Source organism: Limanda limanda, chromosome 3 (assembly GCF_963576545.1).
Source record: "Limanda limanda chromosome 3, fLimLim1.1, whole genome shotgun sequence".
In the NCBI taxonomy this organism is placed as follows: Eukaryota; Metazoa; Chordata; class Actinopteri; order Pleuronectiformes; family Pleuronectidae; genus Limanda; species Limanda limanda.
In genome coordinates, this window is record NC_083638.1 from 9,068,522 (window position 1) to 9,085,961 (window position 17,440).

Consider the following 17,440-nt stretch of genomic DNA (forward strand, 5'->3'; position numbering starts at 1 on the left):
CCAAGTTGACAGTTTAAGGAAATCGAAGAACAAAAGAAAAGCATACGGCTGCATGTATTTATTAATTATTGGTGCATCAGATTGTATGGTTTAATCTAATACACTGAAATAGCTGGTGTTGTTTTGAAGAACAAAAGGAACCGGTTGAATTTATATTTATTCTGAAAAATACCAAACATTTTGTTCACATTACTCTAAGGCCCTGTCTCTCTGGTAATATTCGAATATGTTGCTTTTTCTTGGTATATTGGCCTAAATGAAATGTAATATTCCCTTCCTTTAATTCCTTTAATGTGACGACACAAAATACCACCATGCTATACCTTTTATGTTTCTCTGTATATCCGCTGTGCTTTGACACCAAAAGAAGGCAATTCGTACTGTAAATATCGCTGTGTCACGATTCAGTGTATTTCAACTCTATGCATTGATTTATTTACTTGGGACTGTAGAAAAAGTCCCATTACATTTTGGTCCTGGGGAGCAGACTGCCTCGCACCTCAGGGCCACACTGGAGCTCCCTCCAGCCAGCAGCCATCCATGAAATGAGAAAATCTATAATACATTTAATTCTGTTCACTGTAGATCAAGGCTATGTCTCCCAATGGCAGCGCAGGGACTGGTACAACACTGCATCAACCTCAGTCCAATCCTACTGCAATATCCAAAGGTACAGTCATTGTTATCCACATGGTGTTGTGCACCATCTCTGCATCTCTCTCACACTTGTGTGAGCATTTTCACTGTTGTCTTCACAGGTTATGCTGTATCAGTTGTATCCCTATGTACGTCTTTGTTTACCTCTGTTCTCTTTGCAATGATTTCCCCCATTTGGCCCATTGCCCCTCTGATAGAGACATATACGTTTGTATCAAAAGTGGATCTCATCTATCGCCTCAAGAATATTCAGCATGAACAGGAACAAATGCATAAACTTGCTCAGACTCCTGCACAAAACCTGTCCATCTATTTCCCGTCAGACTGATAAAAAGGGTCAGCGCATTATAGCTCGATTATCTTTATTCCTTATAGCCAGAGTGAGATGCTTCAAGGTAACTTCAGCTGGGAGGGATGCACTCACAGTCTTACTCACATGCCCTCACAGCACACTGCCCTTTGAAATTAGCCACAGCCAAAGGAACAGAAACAGGCAGATTTTCTGGCAGAAAATTCACTAGACCTCACTTTACCTGGTTATCTGAATCATAATTCGCTACATACTCATCTGAGAGATTGCATGTGTTTGTGTGTGTTTGCTTGTATGTTATAGATACAATTTTTGACCATTTTGCTATATGCAGTACTCATTGTGGCCGGATTTAGTTATAACAGCTGTATAGTCTGAAACATAATAATAATATTCAGTAAATGCTAAATGGACAGACTCAATATTACACATGCTACACGATGACTGTGCCAGGCCATTGACACTGTTTATGTGTATGTGTCACATTCTCTCTGGGCGACTGCCTCCCAATATTCTGTTCTGTGTGTCACGTAGGCTGGAAGGCAGGTCGAGCCTGATGATGTCAGTGGGCCTTAAATAACTAGGCTAACGCTACGATGGTTGGGTTGCGTATCCCTACCATGGATCCCTATCAGTCCTCTCATCAATTATCTAGTACAACAAAGGAGAGTGTGACAATGGCTACATACAAGAATGGGTACGAGAGAGAAACATTGGTATGGTGATGGGCTTCATTAAATCTCATCAGGAAGAGTAGATAATTAGACAGTTGCAGATACAATGAACCTCAGCTATAGGTTTAGTTCTCACTCACTGTACTCAGTAGTAAAATATAGAGGACATGTCCCAGTAGGTTGCATCTTATGGTGTCATATGGGTTCTCATGATACTATGAAAGATGAGCACTGAGATGGCTGGACACTTGCTCATGACATTTGAAAAGAATATATTTGCAATTGTTGATTTTGAATGTTGAATATTGTACATTTAAACAATTAAAATATTAAACCCAAGGCATGGTTATTTCCTATGCTCTATTTTATGTATGGACAAAATGTATATATATGTCTTCAAAGTTGAAACTTAAAAAGAAGGCCAATGCAAAACCCCACATATTAAATGAAATGACTTTTTTTTATTTATTTACTTTTAATATAGTTCAATTTATTTCACACGATATAAATACAAAAAGCATGAATAACATGTTAAAATACGTGTGTGGGAGGAACTAGTGATGGCTTATATGAAAACTACACCCAAATACACCGAAAAAAAGAGCAGATTACAAAACTACAAAATCTTTAATAGATAGATAGATAGATAGATAGAGTACTTTATTCATCCCCGAAGGGAAATTAAGTTGTCATAGCAGCCGGTATATTTGAATACAATAAAATACAATACAGTAGAATAAAATAAAAATAAAAATATTGAGGTAGAAAGAATAAAAAACAGAAGCACAAGATAAAATAAAATAAAATAGGCAGATAAAGTGCAGTGGCAAGATGATGTTAATAGTACTGATGATATGATGGTAATGTTATTGTTAGACAGTATATAAGAATAGTACAGTATATATAGTATATAATATAACATAATATACATTTATATATGATAGTAATTATACCAATATAAAAGCAGTATATAGTAATAATGGCAGCGACAGTATATATAATAATAATAGTAATAGTGATATAATAATAGTAATTATAACATGTACATATGTATAAAATATGTGTATATAGACTTATGTTTACAAAGAATATACAGAGAGTATGATATAATATATGATATATAGTAGAGGTATGAATATAAGTATTTGACTATAAAAGTAGTATAAAAGAGTAGTATAAAAGAGGAAATGGTGTGTGGCAGATTTTCAGTGTCGTTTTACGTCTAGAGTTTAAATGATTGGTGAAATGATGAGAACACCAGTTCATGTTTTCACTCAGACCATTGAATGAAGTGTAGAACTGACACACTGTAAACATAGACAACACACTACTAGAGCGGGTGTGCCGTGTCCCAGAAAGAAGTCCGGTGACTCACTCATTTACATTTTCACTCGTTCTTATTAAAAAACAAAACGAGGTGAGATATTTTGATGCTTAATTCCCTCAAACGAGGCTCCGAGTGGAATCCAAGGGGGCTGCCGCTTTCCCGATCTAGGTGACACGGATCTACATCTCTTCTGTCGTGCGAGAAGCGTCGTGAACGCGCATTGTCAGGCTCGCTGCAGAGATCCTCCGCGGATCCCACGACCAGGCGCGGGCACGATGTTGACAGCGGGCGGCTCGATTTCACACGAATAACCCGATGTCAGTTCCGGGAGGAGACCGCATTCATCCCGGGGTTTGAGCACCGCTTCCCCGGCTTGTCCCTCTTCTTCTTCTCCTCACCGTGGAGGAGCAGGACGACACCTCCAGGGCCGAGGACGAGGCTGAACAGCCACCGATGGAATCCCCAGCCGCTGCCGGACGGAGAAACCGAAAGGGTGGACTCGTTATAAATAATTAAAAGAAGAAGAAGAAGGAAGAAGGAGACAGAAGAAGAAGAGGCACTGTTCTGCTGCTGAACTACCGGGGGACGATGCATCTGCACCAGGTGCTGACGGGAGCCGTGAACCCGGGGGACTGCTGCTACTCGGTGGGCAGCGTGAGCGACGTCCCCTTCACGGTGAGGCTCTTTATTCCCATGTCCCATGTCCCCCCGGAGGACCCCCAGCTAATGTGGCTAGCCGGACAGCTAGCCACATTAGCTCGGGTTGTATATATCGGGCTGGCTTAGCGAGCTGGAGCCCTGTAAGCTAGCCGGGTGGTGTGCTAGCCAAAAAACTGCCGCAAACGACGGGTCGAGCCCACTGCACTCGGGGTAGGGGTGGGGGGCGTCCACACCCCCCACCCACCCACAAGCTAACCCCTCCAAGCGGATGTAACCGCAATTAGCTAATTCACTGTATTATGATGGACAGTGAGGCGCTAGCCACTCGAATGACCTTTAGCTGCATCTCTCTGTAACGTAAGAATTACCGCAAGGGAATCCCTTTGCGCAGCCACAACGCCGAAGATACACGCACACACGACACGCACGATCATGCACGGTGCACACTACAGGTGATCGTGCACACGGGGTGGGTGGGTGGGGGGTTGGTTTGGATGTGACAGTTGCACGACTGCAGAACACACAGGACTAGCTAAGCGTGCTAACATTTGGCGTTAAATCCCCCCCTCACGGATCATTAGCTCGCTGTCAGTCCAGCATCAGCTGCGCCAGCCGTGACGTAGAGAGCCATATATGGACACATGGGCCGGAGGGATGAGTGGCGGTGTTGTGGTGCTGAAGGTACAGAACGTGCATGTGCATCCCGCCATCTGTCAGTGCAGCATAATAAACTTTTACATTTTTGCTTCACCGAGTCTGTTTGTGCTGGAGAGATCCATCAGTAGTACAGCATTCATGTATTTGCACACATCAGACATTGTACGCAGAAATCAAAGTGTGTGTCTGTTATTTGTGGACATCTTTGGGTTATTTGTGCGTAGTTTTTGTCTGTGTGAGCTCAGGCATCTTCCCAACTTCTCTCTTTGTGCCTCAAGATGACAGCGTCCTGAAATGCAGTCAATAGGTTCAGATACAAGACCCTTGCTTGTGATGGCACGTACGGAAATAGTTTGTATTCCTATAGGTTGGACATAATTCAAATTCACCCATTATCTACTCTCCACTATGCCGAGGGAGGGGTGGGTGAGGTGTCTGAGTCCACAAAACACTTTTGGAGTCTGAGTGGTAAACAAGTCGCAGCAAAATCCAATACAATTGAAGAAAATGGTGACTCCTTCTACAAACGTACAAAAACAACGTACAAAAACATAAAAGGCCTCCGTCCCCCAACTCTCCCTTTAAAGCAGAGAGTGTAGTGGTGGTTATTCAGTTCTTGTACTGAGAGCAGATGATGAATGATAATGACTTTATTGAGAGCTGGATTATCTTTCATATCACCCCACAGGGACCGGCCCCCTCACAAGCCATCACTATGTTGTCTTCCACCTGAGTGGTTTTAATATTGCGTTGTCGTCTTGACAAGTCCTTCAGGGGGGGGATTGCAGTTTATTTACCACAGTGCTTAATATGACAGAGCTATATTCTCTAGTATTCACCTGAAGCGTATGGGTTTGCTGGCCCTTGAAGATGCAAAATATGCTTCTTCAAGTCATAACTTGTAAAATCAGAAGAGATAAATCTTTAAGTTCAACACCCAGATGTGGAGCAAAAACGACGTGACTGCATCAGTCAAACTGAGCAGTTTGTCTGTTTTATTTTTAAATATAAATTTTCATTTTTATCAGAATCAGACACCGCCCTGACACCTCCTTACTTTCAGATTCCCTCAGTCCTTTAGAATCTATAGAGGTCGACTAACAGTGGATTTTAAAGGCTGATATGATTGTTTGGAGGATAAAGCATCAGAGATGTGAATTTCCTCTCTCTCAGTTTGTGTAATCATGAATGACATGCTTACCTTTAGCAGTAGGATGGCTCAGTACTTTGGCATATGCCATTTTTATTAATTGCATTGTGGGACTGTATTGAATTTACGATCAATTGTTTATGAAACATCTGTAATCAGCCAAATTGATTAATTGGTCAACCTGTAGAAGATAGTGCATTCTTTATTATCCTGTTCGTTTCTGTTAAAACTACAGAGTGGAGTTGTCACCCACTGTCCTGACACTGACCCCAGATCCAGGCAGTTTGAATGTAACCAGGCGGGCTCTGTACCTGAGGTTATAACTGCTCAGCAGCACAGGACAGAGCTGGTGCTGAAGCTGAAGCCTCCCACGTCACCACAGGCCCTGGTTTCTGTGCCTGGTGTTTTCTATCTGTGTCTGAAAGGGTATTTGAAGAACAGTAGACATCATGTCCAATGCAGTTACACTCACACTGACCCCTAGGGCTCTTAGGCCAGACCCTGACACAAACACACACACACAAACACACACACACACACACAGCTAATCTACGGCATCTCCATGCTATTTGCTTGTGTGTTACGTGGCTTCTGCAACATGTATTTGAATGTAGTTTGAATGATGAACTGTGAAATACTGCCCTTTTTGTTGCCAGTCCAATTGGGCGCGGGGGGGCGTATAGTTTTGTGTTGAATAATAGACAAAACTGAGTAGGAATGTGAAGGGACCAGATGGCACGAAGTAGGAAGAGATCTGTTCATCATTTAGGCAAAACGAAATGTTCTTCTTTTTCATAATTGCTTATTTCTATTTCAGATTTTTGATTGTTGAAGATGGTTCAAGTGTTTTGTCAATAAATGACAAACATGACAGAACCGATACTGACCACACTGTGTTTTCATGGTTAGAAAGACAGATATTCTGCTCATCTACCTTTTGACATGTACAGGTTGCTTCAAACAGCCTGTGGGGCTGATATGCAGAGTTGCAGATGTGCGATCTGCTAAAAATAGCACAGAGGGAGATAACATACTTCCACTAAGGCTGCAAGGGTGTGTTCTCTAAATGGAGTTATTCTAATACATTTGGATCTTGATCTACATTCGAATACAGATATTGTCAGATAATACAGGACATTCTGCATATTGTGCAAGTATGAATTTAGTCCTTCGCATTTAACGTGTCATCATGGTACTGCAACAAGTTGACATTCGCATGTGCAGTGGTTACAGTTGCAAATGCATTCAGTAATCACAGTTTATATTTAAATACTCACAGGTATTTGGCCACCAATTTCCAAATATGGTATGGCAGCAGGTCACCAGTGAATAAGCTTTTTATAGATTATCAATTATGCACCAAAATTAAAAATGAGAGAAAATCTGGAGGAAATGCATGAAACTACTTCTATCTCTCACTGTTCCAGACCCTACTTCAGTAGCTTGTATTCCTTTATTTGTGAAATGTAAAGATAGACAACCAAACACAATGTCCGTGTTTGAAGCTCTACAAAAATATCGGTTTACATGGATTTAAGTGTGATATGTTATGACCATCAGACAGAATGAAGACACATGGAAGTAGGGCCTGGTGTCTTCACTGCAGTCATGCTGCAGAGAATAACAAGCCCATATATTCTGGTTATACAGACAGTGAGATCAAAGTACAAGTCTCTGTTATAGGTTTTTCAGCAATAATAAATAAAGGTTATTACAGGTCAGAACTAACCAATATTTGCAGCTAAGGGTTTTTACAACAGCTCAAAACAAGCACAATCATGAAAATGGTACACATGGTAGCAGCTGTGACTGTTATTGGACCACATGATTATGTTAGGCAAGTGGCATTTGATGGAGTCAATGCAGAAGTGAGCTCTCTCACTTCCTCTCATCTGCTTTCATTACTACTGCACCAGACTGCATTGGCTCTTTTCTTTTAAAATATATTTACCAGAAAAAACAGCCACACCCCAGCGTCATGGCGTTTACCATAATGCAAATAGTATTTCAGATTAACTATTAAGATGTGAACTGATTTCTGTAGCTGTCATCAGTATTATCGTTGTGTCACGTAGAGAATGAGTCCCACTGCGTTGGCTTTTAAAAGAATGACAAAGGAGTTTCCCAGAGTTAGTCACTCGTATTATTCATATCATCTGTCTATACTGTATTTCTTGATAAATTCAATGAAAGCAAAATATATCTCAGATAATAATAAAAAAACATTATTTAAATAGATAAAGTCAACATTTTACAAAATAATACCATTACATTACATTGTTTTTCTGCTCTTGGTGGGTGCAGTTTCTGTGTTGCTGTTGATGTGTTGCAGAGAGGTTTATCCAAAGGCAGCAACATTCTTGTAGTGAGCAGCTTGCATGACTGACATGGAGGAAATTTCGCTGCTTCGGGGTTACACTCCTTTATCTTAGCTACAGATACTTGGGTATAGATCTAAGTGCACTCGTTGAAAGAATCTGTAGATTGTGTCGGCCATTTGCTGAGTCGAATAAATACCCTGACAGCGAGCTGCACATTAGATTAATGAGAAGAGGTGTCCGGCAGTCGGCAGTTTCTTCATTTTATTTATTTGAAGTGCTGCCTTTGATTGAATTAAGTTTCTAGTTGACTAATAGCATACGGTTTTTAATCTTCCAGCATATGAATATATCATGATGACAGAGGTGCATACGTTTTGTGTACATTATGGAGATGGGGAAAACAACATAAAAACAAACAATGATGTAGACTGACATAAAATGTCTTTGCTGATGAAGACCTTAATGACATTTTATACCTCACTGTTTGTGCATTCAAGTCTTCCATCTGTTTAGATTAAGTTGTGTCAATGTTTGCACATGATGCTGTGTATCCATATTCTGCTGGTACTACTAATAACTAATTTCATCCCTTAGTACCTTGTGTGTGTTTGTGTGCTGATCTGTGGATAATGAAAGAAATACAGGACACACACAATCTCAATCCTTAAGAACCGGACAATTATGTTGGATCATTCACTTTGAGGCAGATACTCTCAAGCTTATCAGCCTGGCTCAAGATCTGACCAGGTCCAAATTACAAAGAGAGAAGGATGGACCCACACATTCTCTTACATATGTGTATGTGAGATAGAGAGAGGGAGAGAGGTGCAGAGCAGTCCGAGACACTGCGTGACGGTGACCAGTTTTAATTCCAGCTGTAATGTGCAGGAGCAAATGCTGTAGTAATAAAGCAGCACAGGCCACATCTCCCTCATGCCCCTCCTACTTGTCTCTCTCAAATTCGACATCATTGCATGTGAAGCCTAATCCTATGACAGCCTTCACCATAACTTAATCCCCACCTGTCACTTCATATTATAATACTGGCCGTAATGCTGTCCTGTTGTGTGTGACCCAGTGGTTACCGGCCTCTCCTCCTGTTCTCGTGAATAATGAAAGACGCCCGGCGTCACACTGAAAGTACTGCTGCTCCGAGGCCAGCTTGCCTGTCTCCCAGGTGCTGCTGTCATTGCTGCCGTTCTGCACATGGTTGGCTGCTGGAAGCCGCCCTCGTATCACTTTACCTTCCCGCCCAGAATCCAAATCTTAAAACAAGTCTGCCTGTCGAGTGTGAAGAATAAACACGTGCTGCATGTTTTTTCTTTAAAGCACATGAGTAGATTAAATTTGTATCAAGTACTGGGTTTGTAAGTAAGCTTTTTATTCTACATTTTATTCTGTGGTGTTCATGCTACCACCACAACCTGCCAACACTGTAGTGGCTTGTGCTGCTGGAATATCTTGCTCTGCTAATGCAATATTCATATTGTGCAATTAAGTGCTATTATGCTCTGCTTTCAGTTATTTATATTCCATTATATTGTACAACCAATTTATATGCATTCACAATAGTATTTTGCAGGGATATTTACCATGCATGAGTGCCAGCTGTTTGATTTAATTTGTCTATTGTGGCCCAATCTGATTCAGTTTGTGCTCATGTGTCATTTCTTTTCAGGCCTATGGCTCCGGTTGTGATGTGGTGATCTTGGCCAGTGACTTTGAGTGTGTGCAAATTATCCCTGGAGCTCAGAATGGAAACATACAGGTGGGCTGCGTGGAGTGCTCCCACCAGCTTGGCAGGGTAAGTGTTGACTGCACCCTCCCACTCTTAGTTTTCATGTTCCCATCTATAGCCAGGAAGCATGATCAGTTATGCTTTTCATAACGAAGGACATTTAAGCCCACGTTCGCTACTGTCTTGTACGGCCATGCTCTCATCTCTTTGCTGTCCTGATTTCCTGCACCACTCACCCCTCTCCTATGGGAATGACTGTGCAGAAGCACTGATGGGGTGAGTAATGTTTTGATGATGAACACATCTCTTTATTTTTAGATCGCTGCGTCCTATGGAAACACAGTCTGCATCTTCGAACCTCTTTCCGCCAACCCAAACAAACGGCATAAGGTGAGCACGAGTGTCAGCATTCTAGACATGCTGCTTATAGACGTTTAAATCAATACCCAGTGAGTGTAATCACACTGCCAGTAACATTGCATGGGTTGTGTTGCTCTTCTGTCACTAACAGCAGCTTAACTATCAGTGGCAAAAGACAGGACAGTTCTTCCTCGATGCCATCACCTACAACCTGGCCTGGGACCCACAAGGTACGCTTGTGCTTTCTGTGTTCACTGACTGTCCGACTGAATCAATCCACGCTACGCACAGCTCCTACTCACAGCTCCCACTCACAGGCCTCTTTGGTTTGTCTGGGATGACGTGCGTTATGTAAGAGTCAGGGTGTGCATGTGGCTCTCTGTACTGTAGTATTCGGTGTGAGACATGAGGTGTGTAAGATAATGCTTTTGTGTCCTCAGGGAACCGTATCCTAGCAGCAACCGAGCGGCTCCAACTGTGGGCTCCTCCGCTGGCAGATGCCCTGATAGAGGAGGAAGATGGGCAGTTGAATGAGGACAAGCCCCACCCTGTCCTTAATGACTGGAACTGTGTCTGGCAGTGCAAGTACGTTTTTGCTTTTGTGCATACTGTAAAAGCATCTGACACTATTGCCGTGTAAATAAAGCCCTTGCGGCTTCACAGTAATGTCCATCAGATCAGAATCGAATCCTAAGAGCCAAGTCCTGTCACACAGAGGAAGCTTTGGAGAAGATGGTCACTTTGTGCTGTTTTTATTAATTATTGTCATTCCTTCCTCTGTCAACTCTTGTTCTTTGTCTTGTAAATACCAAGCTAGGAAAAGCTTTCTGTTTGCCAGGTTTGTCAGAGGATTTTAGAATTTTAAGTGAAAAATTGATCATCCTTGACAATATTTATTATATATATTTATTTTAATTTAAATTGTAAATTTTTGAGGATTCGAGGAAACTATTTCGTTCTGTTCACTGTTTTTTCACTTTGGCTTGTTGAAAGTGAAAGAGGAACAGAAAGTGTCTGTCTTTCTCTGAAAGCTAACTTCTTGAAGCTTGTAGAATTGCATAATTTGACTAATAACAACCTATAGAAGGTTACTGATTATCCAACCACATCTGCACACAGCCTGACATGAGAGGTGTTTATGCATTGTTGTGAGCCATTCTTTTGAATCTGTGTCCTGTGCTTTAACTTGTGTAAACAGACATGTGATACCTGACTGATAATTGCCAACTGATGACACATGTTCATGCTCAGGAAAGCAACTAGAATGGGGAAATGGTCTCTCTGAAATTTACAAGCTGGCAAGAAAAGCCCCAGGTTTTTTTTCTGGGGTTCTTTTAGAGAAGTGAATATAGCTCCTATAATTGTAAATGCTTTTGTTTCTCTCAGAACTGCTGCATCTGTTCACATTGCGAAGTGGTCTCCTGATGGCGAGTATATTGCAACAGTTGGGAAGGTAGGATTCACGTTGCAAGCTTTCTGAACATTTATTTTAGCGTAAGGCCTGTGGTGATGTTTGCATGTAATGTATGCTCACTCACATCTGTTTGCACACGCAGGATGACTGTTTACTTAAGGTGTGGTATCCCACCACGGGCTGGCGATCTGCTGTTGTGGTCCACGACCCCTCCGATAAAAAGCCTCCTCCTGTCAACTTCTCCTTTGTTTACCTGGCGCATCCTCGCTCGGTCACTGGTATGTCCTGGAGGAAGACCAGCAAGTTCATGCCCAAGTAAGAAAAGACTCGCACACACACATTCACAGTGTGAGGGTGGCCAGCAACAAGAAATGGTTTGCTCTTTGAGTCATGTGTTTATGAACTGGTATTGAGGCCTGTTTCTAATAAGAAGACATAAATTTGAATTTAGCGCAGCCAGCAAGACAATTAAAACAGTTAGTCCACCCTGGTTATGTACTCTCATGCTCTCATGAGAATCTGGAGCTGTTAAATTTCATTCCTCCCACCTGCACTCCCACTTTACACTTGTTTTTCTTTCTAGTGTATAATTAATATATTAATGTCCACCGTGAGCATTTATGTATGCATTGTTTTTTTTTGATGGTGTAGATACCAGTGATATATATATGTTTAGAATCACATTGACACTTAACTTTCTTCCATAATATAAATGATTTATTTCCATAATATGCTGTAAGGTATTTTGACTGAATATTTTAGGGTCATAAGTCATAACTGATCATTAAAATTGTTTGTTTTGCCTGCTCTAGAGGTTCAGTGTGCAATGTGTTGCTGACGTCCTGCGAGGATGGCGTGTGTAGAATGTGGTCAGAGACGCTGCTTCCAGAAGACACGCTGCTCGGGGGACAGATCTCTGAGAACTCGCAGAGCTCCAGCCTGCCAGGCTTGGCAGGCAATAAAGACAAGATCCAGCATGCTTTAGAGGTGCACTTACTTAGTCAGATCTCACCAGGAATGAATCACGGAAGGAAATATAATATATATAATATGTCTGATCAGAAATACTAAAAAACCTGTGTTCATGTGCTTTGCTTGATCAGTCAATCCACCATCTGAAGCATCTGCGCCGCGGTCGACGACGGTCCTCTGCACTGGTGGCACATAGTGAGCTGCTGCCGTCTCAGCTCGGGACGCAGGACACTCACACTCACCGCCACATCGCTCATCACGCCAATGCCCTGTGTCACTTTCACATCTCTGCCAGTATTAACCCCAACACAGGTACGACGTCTTGGTTGGAACTTATTTCAAAGTATTTGTGTATTTCTTCACCATAGATCCATACATGTTGATCATCTAGGGTTGCTCTATAATGTCTTTAATGACATCGTTTTGTAGTAGTGATTATCGATGACCAAATAATGATGCAGCAGAAATAGCTTCTTATCCATAAATCTTTTCCCTCCTCCTACCTCCCTCCTCCTCTGTCAGATATCCCAGCAGTGCTGGCCGACTCTGCAGTGTTCAACCCAGACGATGGCTCCGGTGGCGGCGGCTTTGTGGTTCACTGGCTTAACAATAAGGACCTTAGCTTCACTACTTCCATGGACCTCTTTATGCTGCAGCTCCGTAAGTTCTCTGAACAGCAGATGGACCAGACTACTGAGGATCCCCTGGACCCTGAGGGATCCCATTTGAAGTTTGACTTTGGTATGTCCCTCAACCAGGCCAACACTCATTTATTGAACACATTTGTTTCAAAAAATACAATAATAATATATTTTTTGTTATTTTAGACCTAGACGACATATCCGATAAAGCCTCATCAGAACAAGGTGAAGATGTTGAGTCAGGGGAGCAGGGAAGCAACAAGGCGTCCTCCCCGGGATCCAGCTCCAGCATGCCTTTACCCTCCATGTTGCTAGAGAGGAAGATGGAGACTCTGATCACAGAGTGGAACAAGAGCCCAGACATGCTGTTCACCATACATCCTACCGATGGATCTTTCCTGGTTTGGCATGTAAAGTACTTGGACGAATTCAACCAGGGCATCTTCAGACAGGTTCAGGTGAGCAAAAAATCGGAAATCTCTTTACCTCTTCTCTACGCTCATACACACAGTGGCAGTAGTGTAGCATAATGTAAGGTAACACAGCACTTCTCAAGCCATATGTAAGACTAATAGATAAATGTTTAACTGGCAGAATGTGACTCCTGTAACACAGTCACTCCACCTGCAGTTGTAAGTTGTGTTACAGAGTTACGCGTCTTCACTCACAGCCAACCAACCTATGGCTGAGGACAGGCAATGGCTGCAGAGCTCACTTCAACGAGACAAAACACAATTTAAAATTTAGCCTCTAATAATGTTGCTCACAGAATTACCATTAATTAACGACAGGCGATATAAGCGATACTAGTCATCATCTGGTGAAAGCGACAACTGGCGACATCTTAAAATGCAAAATCTAGCTTCTACCAGAATGTTTTGTACATGTTGTGATCCTCACTAATGAAAAAGCAGGAGGAGAGATAACGACCTCATTTGTTTTGCCAACCTCAGTCTGAACTCACGAGTCGCTCACTAGGGCGTCCTAATCATTTTCCACACTGTAGATCCTGGCGCTTTAAAGGTCTCTATAGGTCTATACAGGTCTTAAAAGCCTGGCAGACTGCAGAGAACATGTGTCTGTCCCTTATGGTTTTTATTTCCTCCAACTCTCCCGCCAGGTGTCCTTCTCTTCCCGTATTCCAGTGGCATTTCCAACGGGCGATGCCAACTCGCTGAGTAAAAACATCCTGATGTACGCGTGCACTTGGACCGAGGGTGACAGTGCCGGGGCAGCGGACCAGGGGAGAATGGTTCAACGTGTCGCCCACTCTGCTTCAGTGTCGGCCGGCCTGGGTTCACACTCCCTGGCCAACGCTCTCAACCCTCGCCCTGGCATCAGTCCTGCTGTCATGATGGTCTCCAAGCATGTTGATGGATCCCTCAACCAGGTAAAGGATTGTTAGAAGCAAAGTTTGACATTTCGTAATGTAATGTTTTCATAACAAGTTCTTGCCGCCTTCTCTCTGCAGTGGGCAGTGACATTTGCCGAGCGCTCTGCCTTCGCAAACGTATTGACTGTATCTCATAAATTCCGGTACTGTGGCCACCGCTTTCATCTGAACGACCAAGCCTGCCACACAGTGCTGCCACTGCTGCTGACCTCCTCTCATCATAACGCCCTGCTCACGCCTCCCTCAGCACCTGGCAGCCTGGAGGGAGAGCAGCCTCCTACCTTTCCCATACCAAAGGGACTTCCCAGGTAAAGAACAGAGAGGAAGAAACGGCAGATAGACTTCTAGCTTGTGTCTGTTTGTGTTACGAGTACATACCTGAAATGCCACAGATGAGTTCTGATCGTTTTACTTGTGCATCAGTAGGAAGCAGCTTCGTAATGCAGCTACAAGGACCTTCCATGACCCTAACGCCATCTACAGTGAGCTGATCCTGTGGAGGGTGGATCATATTGGACCCCTGTCCTGCACTGGAGGTGTCTCCGAACTGGCCCGAATCAACTCCCTCCACACCTCCGCTTTCAGCAATGTTGCTTGGCTACCCACCCTCGTACCCAGCTCTGTGCTCGGTAAACACCCCATTTATTTTTAATATACCAAACTGTAATTAATACATTCTTTTGCACTGCTTGACTTTCCAACAAACTTTGTGTTGTGTCCCTCAGGAACTTACTGTAACAGTGCCAGCGCCTGCTTCGTGGCATCAGATGGCAAAAACCTACGTCTCTATCAAGCGGTGGTGGATGCCAGAAAATTACTGGATGAGCTGTCAGATCCTGAAACGTCTGTGAGTGCGCACACAAAATTCATGCTTTGCCCATTTGGATTGGGGAATCGCTGTTCTGTGATTTTAATGCACCTGGATCTTTAAGTCTCACACTCTGAGCCTTGAAATTAAATATCACAGACGACCATGAATGGAGTCCAAATTGTGTTCATGGCAACCTTAAAATACTAATGTAACCACATCATTCACAGATATTAAGTTGTTGAGGCTGGCATTTCAATATCTATGAGCTTTTAATATAATTTTTTACGCTGCCTTAATTTATTTATGCTATGAATATTATATCCCCATTTTTAGAAACTGGTGGGCGAAGTGTTCAACATTGTCAGCCAGCAGTCCACTGCCAGACCTGGGTGTATCATAGAGTTGGATGTCATCACAAACCAGGTAAGGAGCTGCTTTGTTTGTTTTTTTTAACACCAAACTCATCTTTAAATCCTGAAACCCTCAGATCAGCTGAGATAGTAACATGTGTGATGTCCATGTGAATCCAGTGTGGCGCCAACACCCAGCTGCTGCACGTCTTCCAAGAAGACTTCATTCTCGGCTACAAGCCGCAGAAAGAGCCAGAAGCATTTGCACCGACCTTTCCATCTGGCGACGGTATAGAACACTATTAAATGAAAACTCTTTGTACATTTGTTTCGTGATGTGATTTCAAACCTGATTGTCCTTATAAGTAGCTAATATTGTGATTTAACTATATCCAGATTATCAACCTCCCCCATTCTCTGAGAAGTTCTTTCTGGTGATGATAGAGAAGGATCTCAACAGGAACTCTGTCCTGCAGATGTGGCACCTGCACCTGAAATCTGTGCAGGCCTGTGTGGGTGAGTGGAGGTTAAACATAGCTGAGCAGTTATTGCCACACTTACATTTTGCTTCCAATGGGTAAATCTACACTATAATAATCCTGTCTCCCTGTGTCCAGATGAACCAAGCCCAGATTATAGCTCCCAGAGTCAGCTAATGGTTCCCAATCAAGCCCTGAATGCCGACTCGTCTCCTGAGACCTCTCCTATCAGACCCCTGCCACGGTCATCCTCCACTGCCAACCTGCAGTCAGCCAGCAAACTCATCCTCAGCTCCAAGCTGGTGTACAGCAAGCGACTCGACCTGCCCCACGGCGTGGAGGTTACCAGGGCAACCCCCTCTGCAGGTCTGGATAGGCACACAAACGATTAGATACACAAGTCGGCAATTTAAACAAAATGGTCCCAAATTTTTCCACATTTATTTTAAACATGTTTCTGTTTTTGTTCTGCCTCCTCTTTCTGCCAGGTCACCTCAGCTCCTCCTCTATCTACCCTGTGTGTCTGGCTCCGTACCTGATTGTCACAACCTGCTCGGATTCTCGCGTGCGGTTCTGGCACTGTGCTGTGGAGGGCGATGACGGCTACAGTGAGAATGAGCATGACAACAGGGCTTACCGCTGGGAGCCCTGGGCCCTGATGAACGAGGAGGATGATAACAACAGTGCTGTGTGTGTGTCGGGGCGGCCTGTAGCTGTGTCCTGCTCCTACATCGGGCGGCTGGCTGTGGCCTTCAAACAGCCACGACAAGGACAGGTAGGAAATTAGAGTTTGTTTTTTTAATGGTGTTTTCTTTGAATTCTATGGCAATCACCATGAGATGTAAAACTGCAATAAAAATGTAAATTCTGTGAATTAATACCATTCGGCTCTATAGTCTTGACCCTGCACAAATGGATAACAATTCAATACGTCAGCATACAAATGCATATTTATGTAAAGCAGAGGGGTGAGGGAAGTACTAGATTACATAAACACATGCATTATGCATATGATACATTGCAGCTTGTTAAGAATCTGTGTAAACAGTCATTGGACTTAAGTGAAACAGAAGTGATAAAACCTGACTGTCTGATCATCTAAATCCATTGCTTTACGTATTTGAATCATATGGAGCTGGATTGGAATGAGCTGAGTTGAGGTTTATGCAGAGCAGTCTAGCTTGTGTCTGGGTTTACCACAGGACACTGATGAGTTATTTTTATGAGCTGATGATTCGTGGTTGACTACTGGTTGTGACCTTTCCTAAGAGATGACATGTGTGAAGTAAACACTCCTCTTGTCCTCAGCTGCAGGGCTCTGCAAAAGACTTCTCTATGCATGTCTCCATTTACGAGTGTGAGTCCACCGGTGGCTCTGAGTGGGTTTTAGAGCAAACTCTTCACTTGGATGAGTTCACAAGGAGCTCGTCAACCCTGGATCCAAGAGTCAGTGTGGACTCCAACCTGTTTGTCTACAGCAGGTCAGGATGACTAGTGTTTATATTATATATTGATTATGTATGAAT

At 42.9% G+C, this 17,440-nt stretch overlaps 1 protein-coding gene across 1 annotated transcript in view; it reads left to right on the plus strand.

The window, feature by feature from the left end:
- Positions 1-3,429: 3,429 nt before the first annotated feature.
- dmxl2 (Dmx-like 2) overlaps positions 3,430-17,440 on the plus strand; it is a 35,109-nt gene continuing 21,098 nt past the window's right edge. Inside the window, exons 1-21 of the mRNA XM_061068723.1 lie at positions 3,430-3,643; positions 9,435-9,560; positions 9,813-9,884; positions 10,006-10,084; positions 10,295-10,439; positions 11,241-11,307; positions 11,411-11,583; positions 12,081-12,255; positions 12,372-12,552; positions 12,763-12,981; positions 13,068-13,339; positions 14,002-14,271; positions 14,353-14,582; positions 14,701-14,903; positions 15,000-15,121; positions 15,419-15,508; positions 15,616-15,724; positions 15,832-15,951; positions 16,053-16,280; positions 16,403-16,689; positions 17,223-17,395. Coding sequence (XP_060924706.1) covers positions 3,557-3,643; positions 9,435-9,560; positions 9,813-9,884; positions 10,006-10,084; positions 10,295-10,439; positions 11,241-11,307; positions 11,411-11,583; positions 12,081-12,255; positions 12,372-12,552; positions 12,763-12,981; positions 13,068-13,339; positions 14,002-14,271; positions 14,353-14,582; positions 14,701-14,903; positions 15,000-15,121; positions 15,419-15,508; positions 15,616-15,724; positions 15,832-15,951; positions 16,053-16,280; positions 16,403-16,689; positions 17,223-17,395 — 3,428 coding nt within the window. The 5' untranslated portion in view covers positions 3,430-3,556. The remainder of the gene's footprint in view (positions 3,644-9,434; positions 9,561-9,812; positions 9,885-10,005; positions 10,085-10,294; positions 10,440-11,240; positions 11,308-11,410; positions 11,584-12,080; positions 12,256-12,371; positions 12,553-12,762; positions 12,982-13,067; positions 13,340-14,001; positions 14,272-14,352; positions 14,583-14,700; positions 14,904-14,999; positions 15,122-15,418; positions 15,509-15,615; positions 15,725-15,831; positions 15,952-16,052; positions 16,281-16,402; positions 16,690-17,222; positions 17,396-17,440) is intronic.